Below are 24,093 nucleotides of genomic sequence, written 5' to 3'. Positions count from 1 at the left end.
AGAACTGATGCTAATCTTAGTCTTTACTTAACGTACAGATGTGCCACTTAAGTTACAAGGGCTGCCAACCTTTTCTTTACAGTTGTTGAACAGTTATGGGGAGGTAGGACATTTCCTGTTTTTATTTTGCCGCTGAGGTATGGCCGATGTCCCTCTCCCAGCACTGGACTATTAGTCCCTCTTTATATTCTGTTTAATGCTTGTAACTGCTTAATGTTATAGTTATGTTTGACATATGTATTCTTTTTGGAAAACGTATTTCATCACTGTCTGAATTTCCTCAATAAAATACAGCATAGAGAGTTGAAAGTGAGGATTTTTATCCAAAGTGAAAAGTAGCCAGTTAGAACCAAAGCTGTTCTGTAGTCTCATTTCAGTTTTTGGTCACCCTGTCTCTGTTCAGCAGCAGCAACAGTGTCCTCAACTACATTATTTTGTGGAGTCAAGATTTGCATTAGAGAAGGACAAGTATATTTTTTAGCTGTGGTTCAGAATTTGTATTGGAGTCTAAATAGAGGATTTCCTCCTTTTCACATTGGAATCTCTGGTATGTTGGTTCCTGTTTGCTCAGGGATCTGAATCAATATGGTAAAGAAAATGAGCCTATTCTGCTAAATGTTTAAAACTTTCTATCATAATAATACTTTTTAGTGCTATAAGTGAAAAGTGGATTCAAGCTAGACAAGGTATTCAACATTCTTATGTGAAATCTGTCCTAAGAGAGCTTCTCTGCAAGAAAAAATAGGCTGCTTTTTACCTGAGAATCTGACCAGCATTTTATTTAATAATGAATTTTACCTAATAGATATTCTGTAGTGACACTGCAAACAGGAAAAAGGTAACATTTGGATCAAGACTTAGTAATTTGTGCTTCTGGTGTCTTGCTTTATATCTTGAGTGTTCTGCCCAGCAAGATAGTGTTTGTTGTGTTTGTTTGTTTTCTAACAATGGCCAAAAGGTGATTGAGTATTTGTGTTCCTTGTGTGTTTTGTTTGTTTGGTTGGCTTAGTTGTTGTTGTGTGTTGTTTTTGTTTGGTGTTTTTTTTTTTTTTTTTTAAACTCAGTGCTTCAGTGGTGTAATAACCTGGTCTTTTCAAATTGTTGTTATAGTAGGTTCAAAATATAAATAAAAAATAATATTAAAAAAAAAACCACCACAAACAACAAAACCCCTATGACTTTGAGAATTATGTCAATATATAAACAAGGCTAAGATTATTAATCCATCTATGGTGAGGGGCAGAGAGGACAGCTGCTGACCTGTGGGAAAGGCAGAAAAAACAGGTGGACATTGTTAACACCTAATTTAAGTTACTTTGTTGAACACTTTACTCTTATAAAATACAAAAATAACTCTCTTCTCTACAGAATATTATCCTTTAGGCAGTTGTAAGGGAGTTGCTGCTTGGTGGGATAAGATTAACTAGGTGTAATAAAATAATTGAGAATACTATGAAATTATTTTCAAACTTTTGAATTAGTACTACAGAAAACTTGTAAAATGTTTTCTAAATCAATTGAGAGTGGTCTGACATATCAGAGGAATTTGGTGATGGCTGAGTAATAAACACAGGTATTTATTTCTTCAGGGGCTTGAGTTTCAGATGTGTGGTTTTTTTGTTTTTTGTTTTTTTTTTTTCCCTGCCACTTGGAAGGTGGAGACCATTTCTTTATTTGGAGACAAAAATTGCAAAATCTACAAGCAGATAACCATTTTTTCAGGAGAACTGGTGACCTGTAATGTCAAATGTGGTGGAACACAGAGTGCAAGCAGCACTTGTAAAAATCAGGGCTTATATTATACTTCAGAAGGCTGCGGGTTTAAATTATTAGAAACTAAAAATGATTGAACGTGAGCTCCAAGTCCCTTTCTTATGAAAGGGATAACTTCGTAAGAAAGGCAGATGACTTCCTTGCCTTTTTAAGTTGCCACAACAAAATACTGCCTCTGACTTTTGCACTTGTGTTTTTAAAATGAATACTGGAGCACTGTTGAGATAGAATTTGAAGAGAAGTTAGAGGTTTTTTTTCTTTCAGAGAAACTGGGAGACTTGGTGCCTGTGTCTGCTTGTGTTACTTGTTAATAAAACAAACAAACAAAAAAAAGGTGGTTCTTATGCTTGATGAATCTAATGAGGCTGAATTCTATGTGTGTTGCAGTTGTTGAAATCTAAGACAGGTCACTCAGAAATGCAAACCACAAAACTTCTTTCAGATATACTCCTGTACTGAGACAATCTAAATAATGCGGTCATGAAACTATAGAATGGAGAGAAAAATAGAAATTAAGTTTGTCACTTCTATATAGTACTTTTTATTAATTGCTTGTAGTTTTCAGAAGGGTTCACTTTTTAGTCAGGTCAAAGAGGGCAAAATGTCAAGGGGAGAAGAAAAAAAGCCATTTAAGTCGTTGCTCTTGTGTGGTAAAACCAAGCTTTTAACTGCTTATATACATATCCATACAAAGTGAAATTTTTATTTCTTGTGGTAACATTGCCAAGTTTTAGCTCAGAACTGTGTGTTCGTTGTTGCATCTTGCCATGAAGTTACTACTACCTAAATAAAAGTATATGGGCCAAGGGAAGCTTGCATATAAGGCGGTTAGTCTGTTGATTAGGGCAATACGCTGGGGTGTGCAGGATCTGTCTTTTGGTCCTTACATGTCCATAATTTCTTTCCAATGTGATTTTTGGTTTCTGAGACCCCTCACACAACTTACAGTCTTCGTAGATTAAGAAATACCACCTCATAATATGCATTGTATGACTTCACAGTGGGAACAGAATTTATATGAAAACTAGATAACAGTGTTCCTGTGGTCATAGGAAAATGCAGAAGCAAGAATCAAACTCTTAGTTGTAATCAAATCTCTTTAATAACAAGGTAAAGTAACGCTAACTTACCGTTACCGAACACCAGAAAAATAAAAGAAGTAAGTACCATTTTAATGCTGTGTCTGGTGGTACTGTGCCCAATCTCATTAAATGTAATCCTATTCTTTGGACTTTCCTAATTCCGTTTTAAAAACCATTTGTTAAATTTTACAATCCTCTAAGAATTGAAATCAGCAATTCTGAACCTACTTTCCATTAGTTTTGATTTTAAAAGCAGCATTAATGGGCTAAACTACACAGTGCTTAGAATGTGCAATTTTTTTCTACTCTTAACTTTTAATTCTATTTACTATGCTTAGAATATTGAATAAACTCAAAAAACGAGAGGGAGACATGAATCTTCCTTGCTGATGCATGTTACTTGATAGCATCTTTTTCTTAAATTGGAGGAGGGGTGAGGCCTGATTTTACTTAAAAAGCTAAATAACATGTGATTTGGACTTGAGTAAAACAGCTTGAACCACCATAATTTAGCTGTGATTCTTGATACATTAAACCACAAAGTGGAGGCTGATGTAGGTTCCTGTGATAAGTCAGTATTTAGGGTTGCAGAAGTTGTGAAGATCCCAACATCTGATTCTGTTAACTTTGTTAGGTGGGTTAACAAAGGTGTGTCATACAGAACTTCAAGATCCCTTTTTATTTTTTTTCTTTCAGTGCATTTGGAGGCTGTAGTGTTTTAAGCTCTAAAAGTCTCACTTCATTATAGTAAAAACACACATGCATGCCCCATCCTTCAAAGCAGTGTGCAGCAGTCTGACCTTATGCCTAACTGAGGATATGCTGGGGAAGGAGGGGAGAAGCAGAACTTACTTTACCTGGCATGTACCTGGGATTTCCAGATTCCTTAACATGTAGTTAGAGAAAACAATATTATCTCTTCTAATGGGTAGCCTTTCAGCATTAAGATGAAAAATGGAGCAGTAGATATTAATGAGATGAGCAGTATTGTTAAAGTATCTCCTTCTTCCATTTAAATTTTGTCTATGTAAGCAACATGAATCTACCATTTCTGGTACGCATCCAGAGATATGAATGAAACAGTCTTTATGTCTTGAAAAGATATCAGACCAAAAAGTGAATTTATTTAGAAATATTTCCACTGAAAGCTTTTTATCAGTTCATCTGCTTGTGCCTTCCTAAACTGGAAGAAGCTGAAGCAGACTGGGGGGAGAGGAGCAAGTATAAGTGAAGGGTTTTCTAGATGGCTTATTATGAGGTCATTGGTGTGATGAGAATTTAAATTATAGGATTTTTCTTCACTTTTTTTTTTTTTTTTAAACTGGTGGCTGCAGCATCACAGCTAGTTAGCTACATGAATTCCCAGTTAATCCTGTTACAAGTACCTTAATATGCCCCTGCGTTAGTTATAATTTTTATAGTTTGCCTAAATCTTGTGAGGCCCCTCCTTGAAATTTAATATTATTGTGTTCCGTCACTGAGTAAAAAGGCAAAGAGAAAATGCCTTTTTTTATTAAAAAATATTAATTTGTAGTAAAATGGTAAAATATTTTAAATACTGTGACTTTAACAAAAAAGAAAAAAAAGCCTTGTAGCTAAAGCCCTAGAATTTGGTTACTTCTGAAATAAAAGCATGTAAATGCGGGGAGAGGGCAATACTACTTCTGAAGGAATGAAGAGTCAACAATGAATGAAAATATATCTGCTTTTATGAAATGGACTTTGTTTTGGAAAGAAGATTAAAATACTGAAATTATTATGGCCATAAGCAACACTAGGAGAATCAAGAAAGTAGTATGATGTATTCTACCAAACCTATCAGAAACATTTTAATATAACCTACACATATACTGATTTTCTGTTTCCCAACTGTATAGTAATTACCTCTCCTATCTTCAGACTTCCCAAGTGGTGCATTTGAAAGCAGTACTTAAATGTCAGTGTCCACTTATTACACAATATTTATTCTTTTTTATCTGTTCTCCTAACCCATAATCTGAGTCATTCAAACAAATTTGTTGAAAACACACTTGCAGTTGTTATCACCTAGAGGACGTGGAGAGGGAAGGAGGAGAGAACGGGCAGTTTGAGAACATACTGAACTGGGATCAACTGTGAGCCTGAAATAACTATTTTTTCTCAGAAACATTATGGAGATACATTCACTATAGCTTTTCTAGAAGCTGCATAACTAATTCTGCCTAACCTCAATTTAGGCCAACCTTGTATTAAAAATTCTAAGTCTGCACCTTTGTGACTTTTCTAGACTCAGTGCAGCATAGAATCAACTCTTTAGATAGCGTCCACAGCTACAGGTACAGCTTAGCTATTTTCTAGTTTCTGAATGGCACAGGCCTTTATAATATTAGGTTGGTGAAAAAGTAATTGCAGTTTTGGACTGTGAATTTCAAATAATTGTAACTAGGCCCAAACACATCTCATTAATCACAATAGAAACCATTACAATCAACACATTTTTGCCAATGAGAAATAAGTTCCTTTATTCCTGTAGTGTAAAAATCTGTGCTTTGGGATTCGATGAACTTTTGCAAAACATTTTCTGCATCCTGCTGGTTGTGGAAGCATTTTCCCTACAAAAAGTTGTCAAGATGCTTGAAGAAGTGGTAGTCGGTTGGGCGGAAGTCAGGTGAATACAGCAGATGAGGCAAAACTTCATAACCCAATTGGTTCAACTTTGGAAGCGTTGATTGTGCAATGTGTGGTCGGGCGTTGTTGTGGTGAATTGGGCCCTTTCTGTTTACCAATGCCAACTGCAGGCATTGCAGTTTTTGCTGCATCTTATCAGTTTTCTGAGCATATTTCTCAGATGTAATGGTTTTGCTGGAATTCAGAAAGCTGTAGTGGCTCAGACTGGCAGTGGACCACCAAACAGCGACCATAACCTCTTTTTGGTGCAAGTTTGGCTTTGGGGAGTGCTTTGGAGGTTCTTCTTGGTCCAGCCACTGAGCTGGTTGTTGCATAAAATCCACTTTTCATCACACATCACAATTTGATCAAGAAATAGTTTGTTGTTGTTGCACAGAATAAGAGAAGACAGTACTTCAAAACGACAGTTTCTTTGATTTTTGGGTCAGCTCCTGATGCACCCACTTATTGAGCCTTTTCACCTTTCCAGTTTGCTTCAAATGCTGAACTACTGTAGAATTGTCAAAGCTGAGTTCTTTGACAACTTGTTGTGTAGCGGTAAGAGATTCAATATTTATTCTCACTTGGTCATTGTCACCTTCTGATGGCTGGCCACTAAGCTCCTCATCTTCCAGGCTCTCGTCTCCTTTGCAAAACTTCTTGAGCCACCACTGCACTGTATGTTCATTAGCAGTTCCTGGGCCAAATGCGTTGTTGATGTTGCAAGTTATCTTTGCTGGTTTATGACCCATTTTGAACTTGAATAAGAAAATTGCTCAAATTTGCTTTTTGTCTAACATCATTTCCATAGTCTAAAATAAATATAAAACAAACAGCAAGTAATAAGTCAGTAGCAAAAAAAGAAAACACAAAGCAAGAAAAGCCCATTAAAATGATGTATAACATAACTGCATTTATTTAAGAATGTGTTCCAGTATCAAATAGCAAATTTGAACAATGCAAAAACTGCAGTTCCTTTTGTGCCAACATAATACGTAGCCGCACTACTGCTAAGGGGTATGAAAAATGTCTGTATTTGGTCATGCAGTGAGGAAGACTCCTAGTGTGTTCCTTGAGTACCTCTGCAAGTCTGTGTAAGGTGCACAGCCTGGGAAACTTCCATGGACTGTATCCATTAATATTCTGTTTTATTCATAATAAAGAATTTTACAGCCCACACTGTTTGTACTTGGCAACATACACTTTCTAACGTAGACAGACTTAAGATGTGACAGACGCTAAGTAGTTTACAGTGATAAAACCTTTCAGAAAGCTTAAATCATTAAGTTCTATGAGCACTCGAAGCGTATTTTCTCTGTAAGACGACAAGAGACAAAATTCTGTAAAATAATTTAGAGCACATTTTATTAGTAGTATTATTGGTGAATTGCAGGAGGTATAAGCAAATAATATTTCTCATTGATATCTGTAGGCTCTTCAGAGTGTTAAGAATTCCAAAACCACCAACAACATTTTCTTACACACACTGTCTGATGAAATAAAATAAAGGTTTATTGCAATGCCTGGGTTCAGGTGATTACATTTTGTGAAAGAGTGCCAGCACACATTCATCAGTAGCTGTACAAGAAGTGAAAATGTATATTCTTGTTTAGGCTAAATTAAAATGCTGTCAATCCTACTGAAAAGCAGGATCAGAACTTTGTAGAAAACTGCACAAAATGCAAGTAGTCCACATCTTTTCTGGGAGAACTTTAGAGTAAGGGCTGGAAAAATAATCTGTGTTGTTAGCTTGTACAAGTAAACTTTCTTTTAAAAAAAAAAAAGGAATCAAGTATCCAAAGGTGAGGAAGCAAATTATCACATTGAGTAAGTCTAAGTTGTGGTTCAATAGGCAAGTTCTGGGAGCACTTGTAAGAGAAGCATCACCGTGGGTGGGTGGGATGGAACCAGGTTTGGTGGTCTAGCAGAAGAGTGGGGTGGTGTGTCCTGTGTTCAGGAAAAGCAGCTCACGGTGTGCTAATTGCCATCTTTAGTAAAAGGTGTAAGGAGGTCTGTTTGGAAATGGCGTTCTTCCTTAACAAACTGCTGGTTCACAGAGCTGAGTTTTCTATGCTTGTGTTTTTGCAGAGGCAGGAGCAGGCAGTGGGGCAAACAGATGTGGATATGTATAAAAGTAAACACAAACAAATAACACCCTCCACACCTTGGGGTGGGGAGCAGGTGGGTGTCCAGAAAACAATGAGATTTTGGGTGCTGACTAGAACAGTAAACAAGCTTGCTGTTATTTGATTTAGAAAGTGCTAACAGATGGTAGTTAGTGTTTGTTCTTTTGGAATAAGAACAGCTGTTTGCGAGAGATACTTGACTCCGTTCATATTTTTACCCAGTGACAGTAACTTGCAACAACCCAAGTATTGGCTAGCTGCTGAGCTAAAGTGGCTTGCAGTTTATAACACTGGTGACCATAATAATACAGTAGTGTGTTTTGTACTTCCAGATTGTTGTGTTTGGGGAATTTCAGTCTTCAGACTTATTAATCTCTCTTGTTTTTTTTTGTTTTTTTTTTTTTTTTTTTTTTTGTCCATAACCCTTTGAAGTCAGATGAACTGGGAATTTGTGCAATGTTAATATGATGTAATTTATATTACATTGAATCTAAGAGTTAGTGGATAGTACTTGAAGGTAATTTTTAGAGTATAGTTTTGCCTTGGATTTTTGCTGTCTGTTTTTTTTAGATTGTGTTTAAAAAGTGTATACGTATGTATATGTGAGAGGACACTGATCTTGTCACTTTATTCTTGTGTGGGACTATTTACTACGAAGAAAAGTGGAAAATTAACATAGAAATGTATGTATAGCTCAAATAATATAGCAAGTATGATTATAATAAATTGAATTTATTAATAAAGAGAAGCATATTAAAATTATAAAATAATACAAAATTGAAATGTAAATTTTAACAAAATGTGACCTGTCAAGCTGAACAGCTCCTATGTGTTAGCTTCTTTTGTCTATGTTAGGATTTTAATCTATTATTTAATATGCTATTTAGGATATGGTACATATTTATTTTTCCTTATACTCGTGTACATATAATCTAAACCCAAAAGTAAATGTCAGTTTTGATGAGAGACCAGTATGTTGTGCTACTTTAGAGGGCATCACAGCTGATGAGCAGATTTTATGATTCTAAATATTCTTTGGTAGGTAGTTGTTTCCTGAAGATATTGCTATCCTTTATGTTGTATGATGATTAAATAGTCTTGCAAAGTACTACAAAATAGCTACATTTTAATGTAGACCGGTCTTGAGTGTGAGGAATGAGAACCTTCAAATGCTGCTTTGAATTATCCTCTTAGTTGAAAATAAGCTTATTATTTGGAAGCAGAAAAGAGGGGACGCTTGTAAACTGTTTCTATATTGAACAAAACTTCTGTTATGTTGATGATGTAAATTCTCACCGTATTTTATCAGTTACCATCCATTTTCTGTTTTGGTTGGGGGAAGGAGGAGGGAGTGTGTTTGGTTGGTTTTTTGTTTTATTTTGGTTTTTAATAATTTCATTTGCTCTGTCTCTTTGCCCTTGTTGCAGTATGTGATTTTACCAAAAACCTAAACAGAGTAGCTGGTAAATCTGGAAAATTATCTCATTTAGCTCATCTTCAATTTTAAAGAGTTTTTGTACTGATACATAGGACTAGAGAGGACTGTTGCAATATCAGAAGCAAAATAAGGTTTCTCTTTTATGTTTTTGGAAATAGTAGCCTCCTGAGATTATATAATTTCAGGTGTTCACAAATGAGAAGTTTCTGATTTTGAAGGTTTCCTCCTCTTTCTTTTCTTCTTCCACCTCCATACATGTTTCTAATTCCCAGTGTAACAGAGAGACTTCTTCACTTGTGTAGAGATATGAGGTTAATCCTCCCACCTTTAAGATTCTGTGTTAGTTATTTTAAGTCTAATGAGGTTGTAGGGGCATGGCTTAATAGGCCGATTGTGTGCAGATGGCAGTTGCCTTGTCTTACTTTTATCTTCTAATTCTGTTGAGTAGTACCGTAGTGGAAGGAGTAAATATTTGTGTGATAAATGTAACAATTTTTGGAATTGCTCTCAGAATTTGAGAATACTTGTTGTTGGTATTCTCAAACTTGCCTTCCTTTCAGAAACTTCTGATTTACTGTTTTAAATGTTTCTTTTGTCTCCAGGTTTTGAAAGTATTTTAGAAGGGCTTTATGGACCAAGGCTACGAAGAGACCTCAGTTTATTTGAAGGTAAATAAGCTGGCTTTTAGTGTGATTACCTTAATGTATTATTTTTCCTTTAGTTAAAGGCAGTTTAAAGTACATATTGAATTCTAAAAAGGAAGTCTTCAGCTGTTTTTCTAATGTTTATTTCATCGTATTCCTGTCAATACTCTATATAAGCAAAATTTTAGATAAAATGGTACCTGGGTTTTGTTCCTATGCAGGGAAATTTTGGATTAGCTAAGCTTTCCTGAGAAACTCTAATGAGAATGTTTTCCTTTTCTGGAATACTGCACATCCTACTTCATTTTTTTGGACTGCTTTTAGAAAGGGAAGACAAGCTGCTCAGCTTCATATTGACATTAATTGGGAAAAGGAAGGTGATGAATGCTACCTAGGTTTTCTTGTAGTGGTCAAGAAAATTTAAGCTTTATGTATATTTATATCATTATATATAATGCTTTTAAAAAATATTTTATAGATATATAAAGTGTGTGTGTATATCTATATCTATGTCTAAGTGTGTGTGTATATATATTTTTTCCATTATCCTTGTAGAACTTAACTGTATTCCACATGGGTTTGGTTTTGCTGGAACAGCTGTCAATAACATCTGAGTCTTTAGTTAAGTATGAAATGATTTATCTGTGGTCAGCAAAAGCAGAGGAGACATATCCAGCACAAAATTGCTTTGAAGCATTGCATGGAGTGTTATGTCAAGTTCATTTTCATGGCTTTAAAAATATGTTCTTTCTATTATCAAACCTTCAGAATGTTCCATTTCTTTACAGTTTATTATCTGATAGTGTAGTTTGTAAAACATGTAATTTCTATAGTGCTAGTACAACGGGCAGGGTGTCATATACTGTGTTTGCTTAGAATAGGTTTGGAGTAATTGCTTTAACTTGGTTTCGATTTTGTCCTTGTCATATTGTGCAAGTTCTTTGACCTGTATCAAATGCATAACATAATATGGATATACATAAGGTAAAGGGGGAGAACTTGAAATACCATTTTTCTGATGTTTTAAGAATTTTTTTTGCCACCTGTAAAGCTAAGGATGACACTAGTCAGACTTAAAAAACATTTAAGAAATGTGTAAATTTGGGTTAAACCTTATTTTCATGAGTAGCACTCCTATCTGCTGTGATGAACTAGCACTTTACTGCTTTGGAAAGGGAACAGGGCATTGTTGTAATAGTGTACAGTATTTTTTTTTTCTGGTTGTTTTCTGGTTGGTCACTATGTATTGTGCTTTACACTTAAAGCTGTATTATTCTTTTACATTGAAGGGTTTACATTTTGAAAGGAGTTTCAGGACACTTTTTTTGGTTTTGTGTAAAAAAGCAGTAAGTACTGAGCTAATGAATATAAGTGTTAAAGGAGCCTGATAGTACACAATAAGGTGTTATATTGCTCCTTTAGAGCTCCTGCATGTGTATATTTGAGTTATCTTTTGGGAAAAGTTTTAGCTTATTTGCCTCATGCTGTTGAAGATTTCTTGTAACCTGTTGGCTGTTTCCATTGCTTGCAGATGACGTTTGATATTTGGTTCCTCGATGACTCTGTCCTGCAAATTAAATTCATTTTTATCTAAAATGTAAAGTTTTAAAACTATTTTTTTTTTCCATTTGCAAGAATATCAGTCAGTAATGTGCCTGAATTTTTCAACCGTTAAAACCTGTTTCCATGGTTGACACATCTGTAAAACTGATTTTCCTTCTGGAGCAACTGCAGAAGAGATGGAATGTTAGGTTGGGATGCCCACCTTGCCTTACTATTTTTGGCTCATTTTTATATATACAGTATGTGTAACTTCCATAGTCCCATTTGAAATGGCCATGTTTTATACAAACCCGGTAGAGGTGGACCTTATGCAGGGGTGTCAAAACTCATTTTCACTGGGGTCCACATCAGCCTCGTGGTTGTCTTGAAAGGGCCAAATGAATTTTAGGACAGTATAAATGTAACTACTCCTAGGAGGCCCCTAGTGAAAATTAGTTTGACACCCCTGCCTTATAGTATAGGATGCAAGGCTGCTTCTAATCTGAGGTTTGAATTGCATGGTAAAGATTAACACAGCATCTTGAGTAAAATTTGTTATAAATCTTTCCACTGTCAAAATTTAAGTGCCTTTACAGATAATGAAACTAAGATATAGAGTAAATAATGTGCCTTACTTAATAAAATATATTGTCTGTAGAATCAGAACCTAAGGTTTTTGGCTCTTGGCGACATGCCTAAGTCACTGCATCTGGTAAGGGGTCCATTTTTCTCACTATAACCACTGAACCAGAACTGTCAACATGTGGAATTGTGCCTCATCAGCAAGAGCATATGTTTCTTTGAACAACCCTTGAGAAATTATATGGTTTTCTTATCCAGAAATGCATGAAAGTTGGCTGAAATATGTGCTGCATAGCTACAACAGCATTTTTTCTCTTTCATTGTTGGGTTTGTGTAATTTTATAAAATGTAACTCGAGTGTGTTGATATATTTCCTCCTTCTGTCTTGAAATAGTATTTGATGTATAGGTTACATTATTGTATTGTATTCTTTCAAAGTTACTTGAGAGAATAAGAAATTGTAACAACAAATTTAAATGGTAAAATGTACACTTCAGTTTTTCTACCTTTTATTTTTCAAGAAAATATCTTGTAAACTTCAGAAACGATCTTGCTGAGAAGCCAAACTAATTAGGCTGAAAAAGACATAACACCAGATAATTACCTGAAGATGGCAAGATTTTTTTCGTTATCTTGAAATTCTTATATGATACATATATGTAGGACTTTTTTTTTTTTTTTTCTTTTTTCCTGGCTGCTTTGATAGTGCAGCTTCTGGTTGTAACAGTGTCAAGTTCTGTATCTTGGCATCTGACCCAAGTCCTGCTCTGGATGAGCTCGAGGCTTCTGTCATTGAGCCCTTAGGGCTTTCTAACCCTTTGCTTATACCCGTTTTCAGCTAAGTAGCTTCATATGTAAATTGTTATTCTTTACATTCTACTTACAGATATTTAACTAAACTGTTTAGAAGCTTTTCCTCTAATCATCTGGTGTGTATGGGGGTTGGGTTTTTTTGTGTGATTATCTGCTGGGGTTCTGGTCTCTTATGGGCAGAGGAAAAACAGTGTTTTGTGGGAGAAAAGCAGCTTTCTACCAGGAAAAAAATCCTAACTCCTTGTACAGGATGAAAAGTTTATTTGAGGGTGTGTTTTATTTTTCCTTAGGTTATTCTGGTATACTTATTAATATATAAAGTAATGTGGTGAAAAATTGTATTAGAAGCACGCAAATCTCTGATATGATTCAAGTTTTTATAAAATTAAAAAGGTGAAGGAATGTGATAAACACTTCAGATATTCTAATGTACTTATTAGGAAGCAGTAGTGCAATATAAAAAGGAAGGCGATGATATCCTAATTGAGACAAGTAGCTGGAAAATTTACTGGGACATTATTGTAATAATGCAGAAAATACTGGGAAGTGTTTAACTTTTTAAGCTATCTTGTATTTAGATTTACTAGACAGTTATTTCATTATTTCATACTAGACAATTATTTCATGTGAGGTAAACATGGAATCTGTTCAGTACTACAGATGTCTGTATTAATTTACTTAATTCAGCATGATTCCTTGGAAAAAATGATTTGGGAGTAGAGATCTGAAGAGCTTAAGAAATTAAGAAAGATTGTAGTTTTTTGTCAAAGTTTGCCATTTTATTCTTAAAAATTTGAAATGGGTTTAACAGTGTTGTGCTAAATGACTTTGGTTTCAAGTAATAACGTGTACTATGCTTAGTGTTAGAATGCTCTTTGCACAATCTTAACACTGGCCAGCCTGTGAGAAAAAATTGTTATAGGTTGTCAGCAGACCTTTCACCAGCTGACCCCAAGCAGGATAAAATGGGGAGGAGAGATGATCATGATCCTAAACTGAATGCAACTAAAGGAAAGTTTCCTCTGCTTAAAAGTGCCATCTGTACCTCTGGTCTTTCTATGTTATCTGGTCTATCTGTAGTTAAAAACTAATACTGGTCTCAGTGTGTTTCCTGTGGTGGTGACCTGAGACTGGATGTATGGCATTTAATATAGCTGGCACATATCTGCTATGTGATGGCAGTTTTGCTTAGCTCACTGGCATGATTAATGCATTATGTTATGCATGGTTTATACTTCTTTGAATACATGTAGTGTTGTGCAGTGCCGATGTTACTTGAGGTCTGCTTTTTTGGCAACACACAAGCATTGCTCTCTAGTTATACTTTTAACAGTGGAACGTCAGGATTCCAAGGCAGAAGAATATCTCTGAAAATACAAAACCTGTCTTGGAGTAATGCAGAGAATCCCAGCATTCAGAAGTAGATTTATTATGATTACAAGGAAAACTATGAAAACATGATCTTGTTATTAAAGAATAGCGTGGGAGTTTTTAATGTGTGGACATATTAAAGGAATAGTTCTAAAAGGCTGGGACAGCTTGATTAATTCAGTGAAAATAACTCATTATCTTTTGTTACTGTCCAGTCAAGAAGGATTCCGTGTCTGTTTTTGATCATCAGCTGTCTAACCTGTTAGAACTGCTGGTTTACATCCCTGGAAGCATGTAACACATTGTTATTACAGAATTAGGTTCTGAATTAGTATTTTAGAGCTGAATAAATTAGGTTTAAATAATAATACAGAGTTACTGGGGTTATTTTTGCACTCAAGAACCTCATTTTTTCAGATTCATTTTGTTTCTGACGGTGCCTCTGTGATAATATATTTAAGAAAAAATAAAAGCTCAGCCATAGCGGGGAGGGTGTGTGGTGTGGGGGTGCGTGGACAGTTGGAAATAACCATGCAGACAGCAAGGTCAGGGAAGGAAGAGGGGAGAGGAGGTGCTCCAGGCACTGGAGCAGAAATTTCCTTGCAGCCCGTGGAGAGGACCATGGTAAAGCAGGTAGAACCTGCAGCCTGTGGAGGACCATTGTGAAACAGATATCCACACTGCAGCCTGTGGAGGACCCCACACTGGAGCAGGTGGAGACGCCCTTGAAGGAAGCTCCATGTAAAGCCCATGCTGGAGCATGGGCCTGGCAGGAATTAAGAGCCCATGGAGCAGCCTTTTCCTGAAGGACTGTGCCCTGTGGAAAAGAAGAGCAGCTGTGGGAAGGACCCACACTGGAGCAGTTCAGCAAGGCCTGCAGCCTGTGAGAAGGACCCCATGCTGGAGCAGGAGAAAAGTGTGAGGAGGAAAGTGTGGCAGAGAGGAACTGTTGTGAACTGAGGACAGACCCTGTGCCACATCCTCCTTGTGCTGTCTGGGGTGGGGGATGAGGTGTAAGAGTCAGGAACAAGGGAGTGAAGTTGAAGTCTGGGAAGCAGGGGTCGTAAGGTGGTTTTTGTTTTGTCTTTCTCATTATTCAAACCTATTTTTATTGGTAATAAATGAAATTAATTTTTCCCAATTTGAGTCTGGCTTGCCTGTGACAGTACTTGGTAGGTGATCTCCCTGTCTTATCTTGGCCCACAAGTTCTTCCATCTTAGTTTTTTTCCCTGCCCTGTTGGGGGCAGTGAGAGAATGGCTGGGTGGGTGTTGATGGCCAGCCAAGATCAACCTACTACTGTGTGTTATTGGAAGCAGATAACCACAAGAACCTCCCTAACAGAACTGTGATTGTAATTTAGTGGGACAGAGACAAGGGGGAAGCATATTTGGCAATTAATAAGAGGGGCCAGGAGGGTTGTTTATGTTAAGTGCATGAACTGGAAATTAATGGGATGGAGAGGACTTTGGTGTTGCAGTTAGTCAGGTTCATATTCAACTGCCAAAATGCTGCAGCTGTGGTAAAGACTCATGCACATCTAGGATGCTGTAAGAAAAGCACTATCTGCAGTTTAAGTCAGTCTGGTGTAAATGTAAAAGAAAGGCATCATCTTGAGATCTTGGTCACCTGTGTTCAGGAGACAGGCGTGTGTTCAAGTGAGAATAGTGCATAAAAGGTGGGGTTGAATCTCATGAGAGAAAACCACGGGGCATAGATTAGCCTAGCAAAAGGAAGTGTAAAGGGGGCATAATGAAATCCTCTGTAAATACATCAAGGTGCTAAATGCCCATGAACAATAACTGTTAACAAAAGCAAACTGGTATAAGTTGCTGTAAATTTAAACAAGAAATTAGAAGGTTAATTTTAACTATTAGCACAGTTGGTTTAGGAAGAGCTTTAGAGCAATTGGTGGTTCAGGAATAGTGTGTGGTGGAAAACTCTTGAGTTTTCAACTGAAGCTTAATAACTTACTTAACAAAAATAGGTGGCTTGTCTCCATTCAGAACAACAAGACTGGACTTGATATAAGTGATCTGTTTAAGTCCTATATTCCCTCAAGGTCAAAGTACACCTTCTGATAAAACATATAGTTATTCTGAAGTTTTATAAATCAAGTGCTACAAGTGAGTATAGGGTTTTGGTTTCCCTTTAGTGATGGTATCAATTCAATTAAAATCAACACGTGTAGCTCAAATGGCAAGGAGTCCATATCCTAATTCCTTGCTTAGCTTACTACGTGTTTGTAACTTCTGTTAATAGGAAAGACGACTAGAATTCAGAGCTTTATTTACAGTATTCAGATACTTCCAGTAACTGTGATAGGTAATCAGTTGAAATGTATGAGTTTACCTTTCCTTTTAAGAAAAGTGCTCTATGCTGTTTGGAAGTTGGGCGATGTGAGCCAAACAAGACTTCAGAAGTATCTAAGAATTGCGTACTACTGACTAAATTGTATTAATAAAAGCATACTAAATTATGATGGAATTTATTTAAGAGGATGGTAGGATGTGTATTTTGTTCTCAAAATTCATTTTACTTGTTTAAAACATCTAGCTTTTTTTTTTTCTTCTTCTTTTAAGACTGTGAGCCAGAAGAGCTAACTGACTGGTCTATGGATGAGAAATGCTCCTTTTGTAATTTACACAAAGAAACAGTCAGTGTAAGTATGAACATGATATCAAGCATGACTCCCTAACACCCAATTCTTGGTATGAAAGTAAGAATCAGATAATTGAATTTTGCAAATACTGCATTTTGACTCCAGATAGTCTGGCTATGAGAAGGCGTAAGATGCTTTGGCTTTATAGTAAATATCTTTTTAGTGGTTCTTTTTCATTTAGTAGGTCAATAATTGAATTGTGTGTTGTACTACCAGTAGACTAACTTACGAAAGAGGTTATAATCTTCATGTCTTCTAGGATCGTGCATCGGTTATTGGTTCTTCACAGTCAACGCCTACAGAGGAACTGTCATCTCAGGGCCAGTCCAACACTGATAAGATTGAATGCCAAGCAGAAAACTATCTAAATGCACTCTTTCGAAAGAAAGGTAATAAAAGCATGTATTTTATATTAAGAGATACGACACAAATCTAGAAGAATTGTATGATATAGGGTTGATTTTGATTCTTAAGGAGTTTTTGTTTATCTACTGAATGCTGTTTCTCTTCTTTATTTCTTTGGTTTTCCTTAATCTTTGTTTGCTTGCATCACCGAATAAAATACTACTTGACTTTGCTGTTAGTCCTCTTGCATTATGTGTTATTTTCTTGAACCCCTGTATATTACATTTTACTGTTTTTGTTTGGTTAGGTTTTTTTTTTCTGTGTGTTTGGTTTTTTTTACCATGAGCTGCTACTTTGTTTCCATGCCAACCTCAGGTGCCATTCTCTGGAATTTTAACCATTTAAACATTTTCTATTCCTAAACTTCCAGCAGAAAGACCATTTTAGCTGAAAAAATGTGTTTTACAGGTTACAAAATGGGATTTGGGATCTTCTCCCGTGAAAGCTGCTACTTCAAATACATTCAAATCAGAGGTTGAGACTTCTTGCCAAAATGTATTAACTTAGTAACTTATTAATTCTTTGGGTATGCTTGTTCTTTGTCACTCAGCAAGTTATAGCAGTACATGAGTGACTGACAAAGCTTGATTCCTGTAAGTTACTTAGCTGGTCCTTGTCAACAGCAGCAAAAATACTCATTTTCTTTCTTAATTTCCTGTGGGAGGAATGTGACTGCAGCTCTACTCAATAACTTCAACTTTCACGGGTTTTTCTTGGATTTGGTAGGTGTACTTGAAGGTCAAAATAGCTCCGTATGACTAGGGTGACGGCCTCTTGTTCTAACAAAGAATTAGAGAGTCAGACATGTTCTCTTTATTCACATAGGTGGACGAGGAAAAAGAAAGAAATAAATTTTCTCTCCTTTACCTTGTTGTAGCAGGAAGGGATTACTATGCCCTTGAACCTGGGGTGGGTGGAATCTTTTTCTGTATGGAGCATCTGTCTATTCAGCCTACATTGTGCTTAGGGCTTTAAAGAACTTTGGAGTGCAATAGCATATTGAGTCTGTGTTCATTCCTTGGATTTCCTTAAAAACAACTGTTTTCTATTTGAAATAAGATGTCCAGTGAAGTTGCCATCTCATTACTTCTGAAATTCGTATTGTACTTTCATCATTGGCCCAGTTGCGTAGCATTTCCCTAGTCAGTTATTTTAATTCCCTTGAATTTCTGCTTTCTCAGATCTTGTCTTGGTGTACAGTGTTTTTAAATATTTGACTGCTTTATATTTCTGCTGGAGAATGCTATATGTTGATCCTTCTAGAGAGGAACTTTTATCATGGGAGAAGTGAAACTTGGCATGACCTTACCTCACCAGAGTGACACTTGTTAAGTTTGTCTCAAAGAGCATTTGACTTTTAGCATCTTCCTTAGGGTTTTTTGATCTACCAGATCAGTAAAGCTAGGTTATAAAGGTTTTGTCTATTGAAAAACAAAACCAAAGTATTTTCCAGTTGCTTTTGTGAATAACCACAGGCACCAGTACAGGCTGGGGGTTGACCTGCTGGAAAGCAGCATTGCAGAGAGGGACCTGGGAATTCTGCTTGACAACAGGTTGACCATGAGCCAGCAATGTGCCAAGAAGACCAATGGTATCCTGGGGTGCATTAGGAAAAGTGTGACCGGCAGGTCGAGGACGGTTATTCTCCCTGCTTACCTGCCCTGGTGTGGCCGCATCTGGAGTGTTGCGGCCAGTTCTGGGCTTCCTAGTTTAAGAAGGACAAGGAAATCCTGGAGGGAGTCTAGTAGATGGCTGATCAGTATCTGGAGCGTGTTTCTTAGAAGGAAAGCCTGAGAGAGCTGGGTCTGTTCAGCCTGAAGAAGAGAAGGCTGAGAGGGGATCTTATCCATGATTACAAATATCTGATGGGTGGATGTCAAGAGGATGGGACCAGCCTCTTTTCAGTGACAGCCAACAACAGGTTAAGGGGCAACAGGCACAGACTAAAGCACAGGAGGTTCCATCTGAACATAAGGAGAAACTTTCTTTACTCTGAGGGTGCCAGAGCACTGGAACAGGCTGCCCAGAGAGGTTGTGGACTTCTTCTCTGGAGACATTCAAGACCCACCGGGACACATTTCTGTGCAATCTGCTCTAGGTGAACTTGCTTTAGGAGGTGGGTTGGACTAGATGATTTCCAGAGGCCCATTCCAACCCCAAGCATTCTGTGATTCTGCGATATGACTGTATATAGAGTAATTAAAATTACTATGCAAGTAGAGGAAGGGAAAACAATGAATGTTGACAAGAACGAAAACTAGAGTGAACTTGGCCCTTATTCCATCTGTTTATCAGTCAAGTTGACTGAACTAATCATGATACTGGGCTCAGAATAAATTGCCGTATTCTGGTTTTAACTTGCTGGTGATCTGATGGTGAAGTGGACAAGTTTGCAGGTAGAGCTGAGAGTGTTGGTGGCTGTTGAGGTGAGATAGTTCTAGAAGACATGTGACCTTTTTGTGAAAAGGGGAGAGCTGGAGTGAATACAGGAAACATGTTGATTAAAAAAAAAAAAGCAGCTGTTCTCAGTTCTGCTACTCACACAACAGGATTATAAGGCATAAGAGGGGTTGTGATTCCTTGCTGATTTCCACTGCATTTTGGTATTGTATCAGAAGAGAAATTAAGTCACTATTTTGACTTGTTAATGAAAAAATACTGGTTTTCAATAAATAGAATATTATTGTGGAGCACCGTTTAGGGAGCTTTTAACTCCTTGTCCATCGTCCTGCCAAATACACGTCAGTGTCAACTAGTGGTCCTTAAATCAGTCATTCCTTTGTGCATTGCGCTCATATGATCACACATAGTGTTAATGTACAGAATAGTTAAGAGTATGGATTTGAATAGTTACAAGGTTGTGCATTACATAAACTGTGAAAGTCTTAATCCTAAATCTGAGCTGTGAATTAAAATAAATCATTGCAATTAGTCGTAATTACACACTTCTTTACTACTGACTTCTCTTGCATTCTGACTATAATCTTGACAATCACAAGCAGAAAAGTATCAGATTTTATCATACAAATGTGTTGTTTAGCCTTCTCTTACCCTAATAATATCAGGTATACAGTGATCTGAGAAAACTAGAGAACCTTTTACTCCAAATTTTTAGAGACTGTTCTGCTGGGTTTGAAGCAGGATGTAAGTACATGATCTATGAAATAAATACAGCTGCCTTCTGTTGTTAATCAACTATATGCAAAACAGAAGTTTCAACAGATGTAAGTGTATAGATTTAAAACTTTGTAAGTAGCTATAATCATGACTCTTAATAAAATGACTAGGAATAGGAACATTTTAGATCATATATAGTATATCTGGTGCCATCTGCTGATAATAATTAATAAATATTTGCTAGTGATACTGACCTCAGAGACCTAATACTTTTCTTACCCCAAAATATATTAAATTGCATTTAAAAATATTACATGACCAATTTCCCATATGTAGTGAAACTTTACCACTGTGAACTTAACGTTACAGGTCTCTATATGTTTTCATTGCATTCATGTACAATAATACAGACTTACAGCCATTGAATGTAAGTAATTAGACTTCATATAATACACTTGAAGTGCATGTACCCTATTCTCATCACTCCGGATATTGATAAAACATTATGTAAAAGTATATTTTCTTTCAAAAATCTGCAGTGTGTAAAAAGAAAATCACATATGAAAGAGTATCACTTTTTCTTCTTTCCTTTGAATATCTAACATTTTTCTTCTATATCATTTAGAGAGCTGTGGGAAATTATTTCTAACTTCAAAATACTCTAAATTACTACTTCTTCATAATACAAGTTGTGTCCGCAGCTTCATTTGCTGTTAAGAAGCAAAGCAGCATTAATAACGATGGATCAAGAGCAGCTTTCCAGTACTGAGAAGATGGGGTCAGACTCTTTACAGTGGTGCATAGCAGGGCAATGCAAGTTGACAGACACATTGAAATGAGATATTCTCTTTTATGTAAGGAAAAATGAGGACAGGCAAGCAGTGTAACAGGCTACCTGGAGAGGTGGCGTGGTCTCTGTCCATGGAAGCATTCAGCACTTAACTGGATAAAACCCAGAGCAACCTGATTAGATCTCATCGTTGACCCTGCTTTGAGCAGACATTTTTACTAGAGACCGTCCAAGGTCCTTCCAGTATGAATTACAATTTAATGACTTACACAGTAGAACAGTCAGTACTGAAGATGTGATAGTGACACTATTTGCATTTGTGGCTGTTAGGGTTAGACTAACTGTGGTCTAGCCTTGTAGATTGAATATGCATTAGCAACAACAGCACTGCAGGTAAACACCTGGAGCACATCTTCCAGATTATATTATCTGAGATACCTTCTCCACATCTTCCAGATTATATTATCTGAGATACCTTCTCCTTTTTTCTCCCGTAGTGTTACTTTTTAGAGTAAGTTAATGTAAAATGTGTGAGCTGTCAGTAGCTGTAGCAGTTGAATATATGAGGAATTTTGCTGCATTTATTCTTCTATAGGGAGTATTTGGATATTACTGGGAAAAAAAAATAATACTGAAGAAAATATTACAAGAGCAAAAAAAAAATCCTTTGTTATTCCCCCTAGGTCAAAAGATTGGTCCTAATAGAATAGTGGACTTTTCCTGCAAGTGTCTCAAAACAATTCATGCTTGGTATTACCAGTGTGAAGAGTCTAAAATTGAATAAAAAGGTGATAGAAACTTTGCAGTTTGGAAGTTTTGTTTTGCAGTTTTACAACAATTGATGCTGGGGATAGTGACTAATAAGCAGAAATGTATTTCAGGCTATTGTGTTTTCCACCTAATGATAGGTGTTCCCTGTGCTCTGTGATCTCTTGCTTTTTAAGGTACAGATCATACCAGGATGTAAAATAACTCTTAAATAACTCTTTCCCATTTGCACTGTTTACAACCTGTTCTCCAAAAATCATCTTGCTAGGAGATTTTTCTTGGGTGCATGCAACAGACTGAGTTCTCTATAGAAGCAGAATTGTTCCAGACCAGGTATATGGTAGACTGTTCAGTGTTAAAGATGTTTTGTTTTGTATATTTCATTTTGTATGAGTTTCTTAATTACTGGCTGTCAGATTTTTGTTTGCTTACAATTGGGCTTGTGTGTTTGTGTTTGTTTGGTTTTTGGGTTTTGTCTTTTTTTTTAAGCTAAGCTATTGATATTGTCTAGAGCTACGATTCTTCTGTTACACAGACACATACTTTTGTTGCTAAATAATTCAGTTTTTCAATTCCACCTCTTAAATTTCCTTGTTCTTTTGCTAGTTTTGCATATACATTAGCATTTTTAAACCTGTTGTCTTACTGCTTCAATATATTTTGTTGAATTTTTTTCTTTCCTTCTAAGTCTGTCTCTAGGGTGAAAAATATTCCAGCTTTACATTTATTGGATTCATTATTTGGGAATCAGGAAATACCAGTAAACAAAGAATACCTGTGCCTGGGTGTTACATGATAGGGAGAGATCTTTTTCCTTGTGGGTATCTTCCATCATTCAGAATTCCACCTCATATTTCTCCTCCAGAAACTCCTGTCAATTTTTGAAATTCTGGTAGAGATCTGGTTTGAAAGATTGTCAGAGAATACAGCTTCAACCATGAGCCAGACTTGTTTTGTTATGCCTTGCATAACATCTCTTGAAGCCAAGGTGTCCAGCATGTACTTAGTCTTGGAAACGGTTTGAGCTTTGCCTTACTCATAAAGCATTAGTGAAGGGCCAATCAAAAGGTATTGTCAAGAAGCATCTGAACAGTCAGCTGCCCGCTCGTGTGCTTTAGGCAGCAGGTCACACGCATGCATGTTTGTAATTCCTTGTGACACTGGCGAAAATGAATTCTCAAAATTGAATGTTTTGAATAAACCTGAAACAACAAAAAAGGCATCTTCTAACTATTCATCCTAAACTTGAGCAGCATTCTTTGATCTGTCTCCATAGTCATTCTTTGCTAATAGACCAATGGAGCTTCATTGGCATAAAAAGCTTGAGCAAATATGCTGTGTGATCCTCCAAACTACCTATAAGGAAATTTACACTTTGCATGCAAACTTCTATCCAGTCCAGTCCTTTCAGTTTCTCCACTTCCATGAAAACAAAACTCAATTTATCATCTGTCTTACCTGTTTCAGACTAATTTAAGTATCCCAGTAACTGCCGCCATGTCCTTTGGTGTTTCTTTTAGGCAATCAAGGCAGACCTAAAAGCTAATTCTTCTATATCACATTCACACTTTTAAATCTTTAAATCTCTGTACCCTCTTGATGAAATATGTTCCCCTTGTTCCCTATGAATTCAAGGATGGGCAGTGGTTAAAAAGCATTGAAAGGGATATTTTTGTTTTCTGTCTGTGTAGAGTTGAAGGAAAGGAGAAGGGGTGGGATAGCGCAATGAGTAGTACAACTGCCGCTTTAAGGAACCACAGAGATCTTTGAGTATGGGCAGCTGTGCTTGTCTTGGGAGAGGAAGTATTGCAGTCATCAATGCAGTATTGCATTGAGTAACACACTTACTTTAAGTGATTTTCTTAATGACATTGTCATTTGTGCCCAGTTACATATCTTTATTTTGTTGGTCTTTCTGGTACTTCTATTTATAGTAAGATTATTTTTTCAGTGATTCAGAACTGTAGCTTATTAATAAGAGGTTTAACTTTTTTCTAGCTGACGGATAATATGCAAATAAAGTCATAGGCATCTCACGTTTGATTCATTTAATGTGTTTCTTAAAATGAAATGCTTCTATTATTGCGACTGTTACATATACAAGCAAAAAATAGGGTATTTACAATTTAGAACAGGAAATAAATCTTTTTCTCCCAAATGTTTTCATTGGCAGCACTTTGACAATGTCCTGGCAATCTCTGTAGAATCCTGTAAGATTTTACAATTAAAATTTACAACTTTATTTTAAAATTCAATTGCTTGTATTGATACAATTTGTATGGGACATTTCAAGTAGTGTCATATTAGTTTTGACATTACAATCCTGAATCTACAA

At 36.4% G+C, this 24,093-nt stretch overlaps 1 protein-coding gene across 8 annotated transcripts in view; it reads left to right on the top strand.

Moving 5' to 3' along the window:
- The window catches only part of LCORL (ligand dependent nuclear receptor corepressor like), an 82,669-nt gene that overhangs the window by 22,401 nt on the left and 36,175 nt on the right, over nucleotides 1-24,093 (top strand). For all 8 annotated transcript variants that reach the window (XR_010472148.1, XM_065060606.1, XM_065060609.1 and 5 more), the window contains exons 2-4: nucleotides 9,668-9,733; nucleotides 16,599-16,678; nucleotides 16,938-17,067. Coding sequence is in view for 7 of the 8 variants with exons in the window: in XM_065060606.1 (XP_064916678.1) it covers nucleotides 9,668-9,733; nucleotides 16,599-16,678; nucleotides 16,938-17,067 (276 nt within the window). In the remaining variant the exon portion in view is untranslated. The remainder of the gene's footprint in view (nucleotides 1-9,667; nucleotides 9,734-16,598; nucleotides 16,679-16,937; nucleotides 17,068-24,093) is intronic.

The sequence above is a fragment of the Columba livia genome, chromosome 4, assembly GCF_036013475.1.
Source record: "Columba livia isolate bColLiv1 breed racing homer chromosome 4, bColLiv1.pat.W.v2, whole genome shotgun sequence".
Taxonomy (NCBI): domain Eukaryota; kingdom Metazoa; phylum Chordata; class Aves; order Columbiformes; family Columbidae; genus Columba; species Columba livia.
This window is presented reverse-complemented; position numbering and strand designations above follow the sequence as displayed.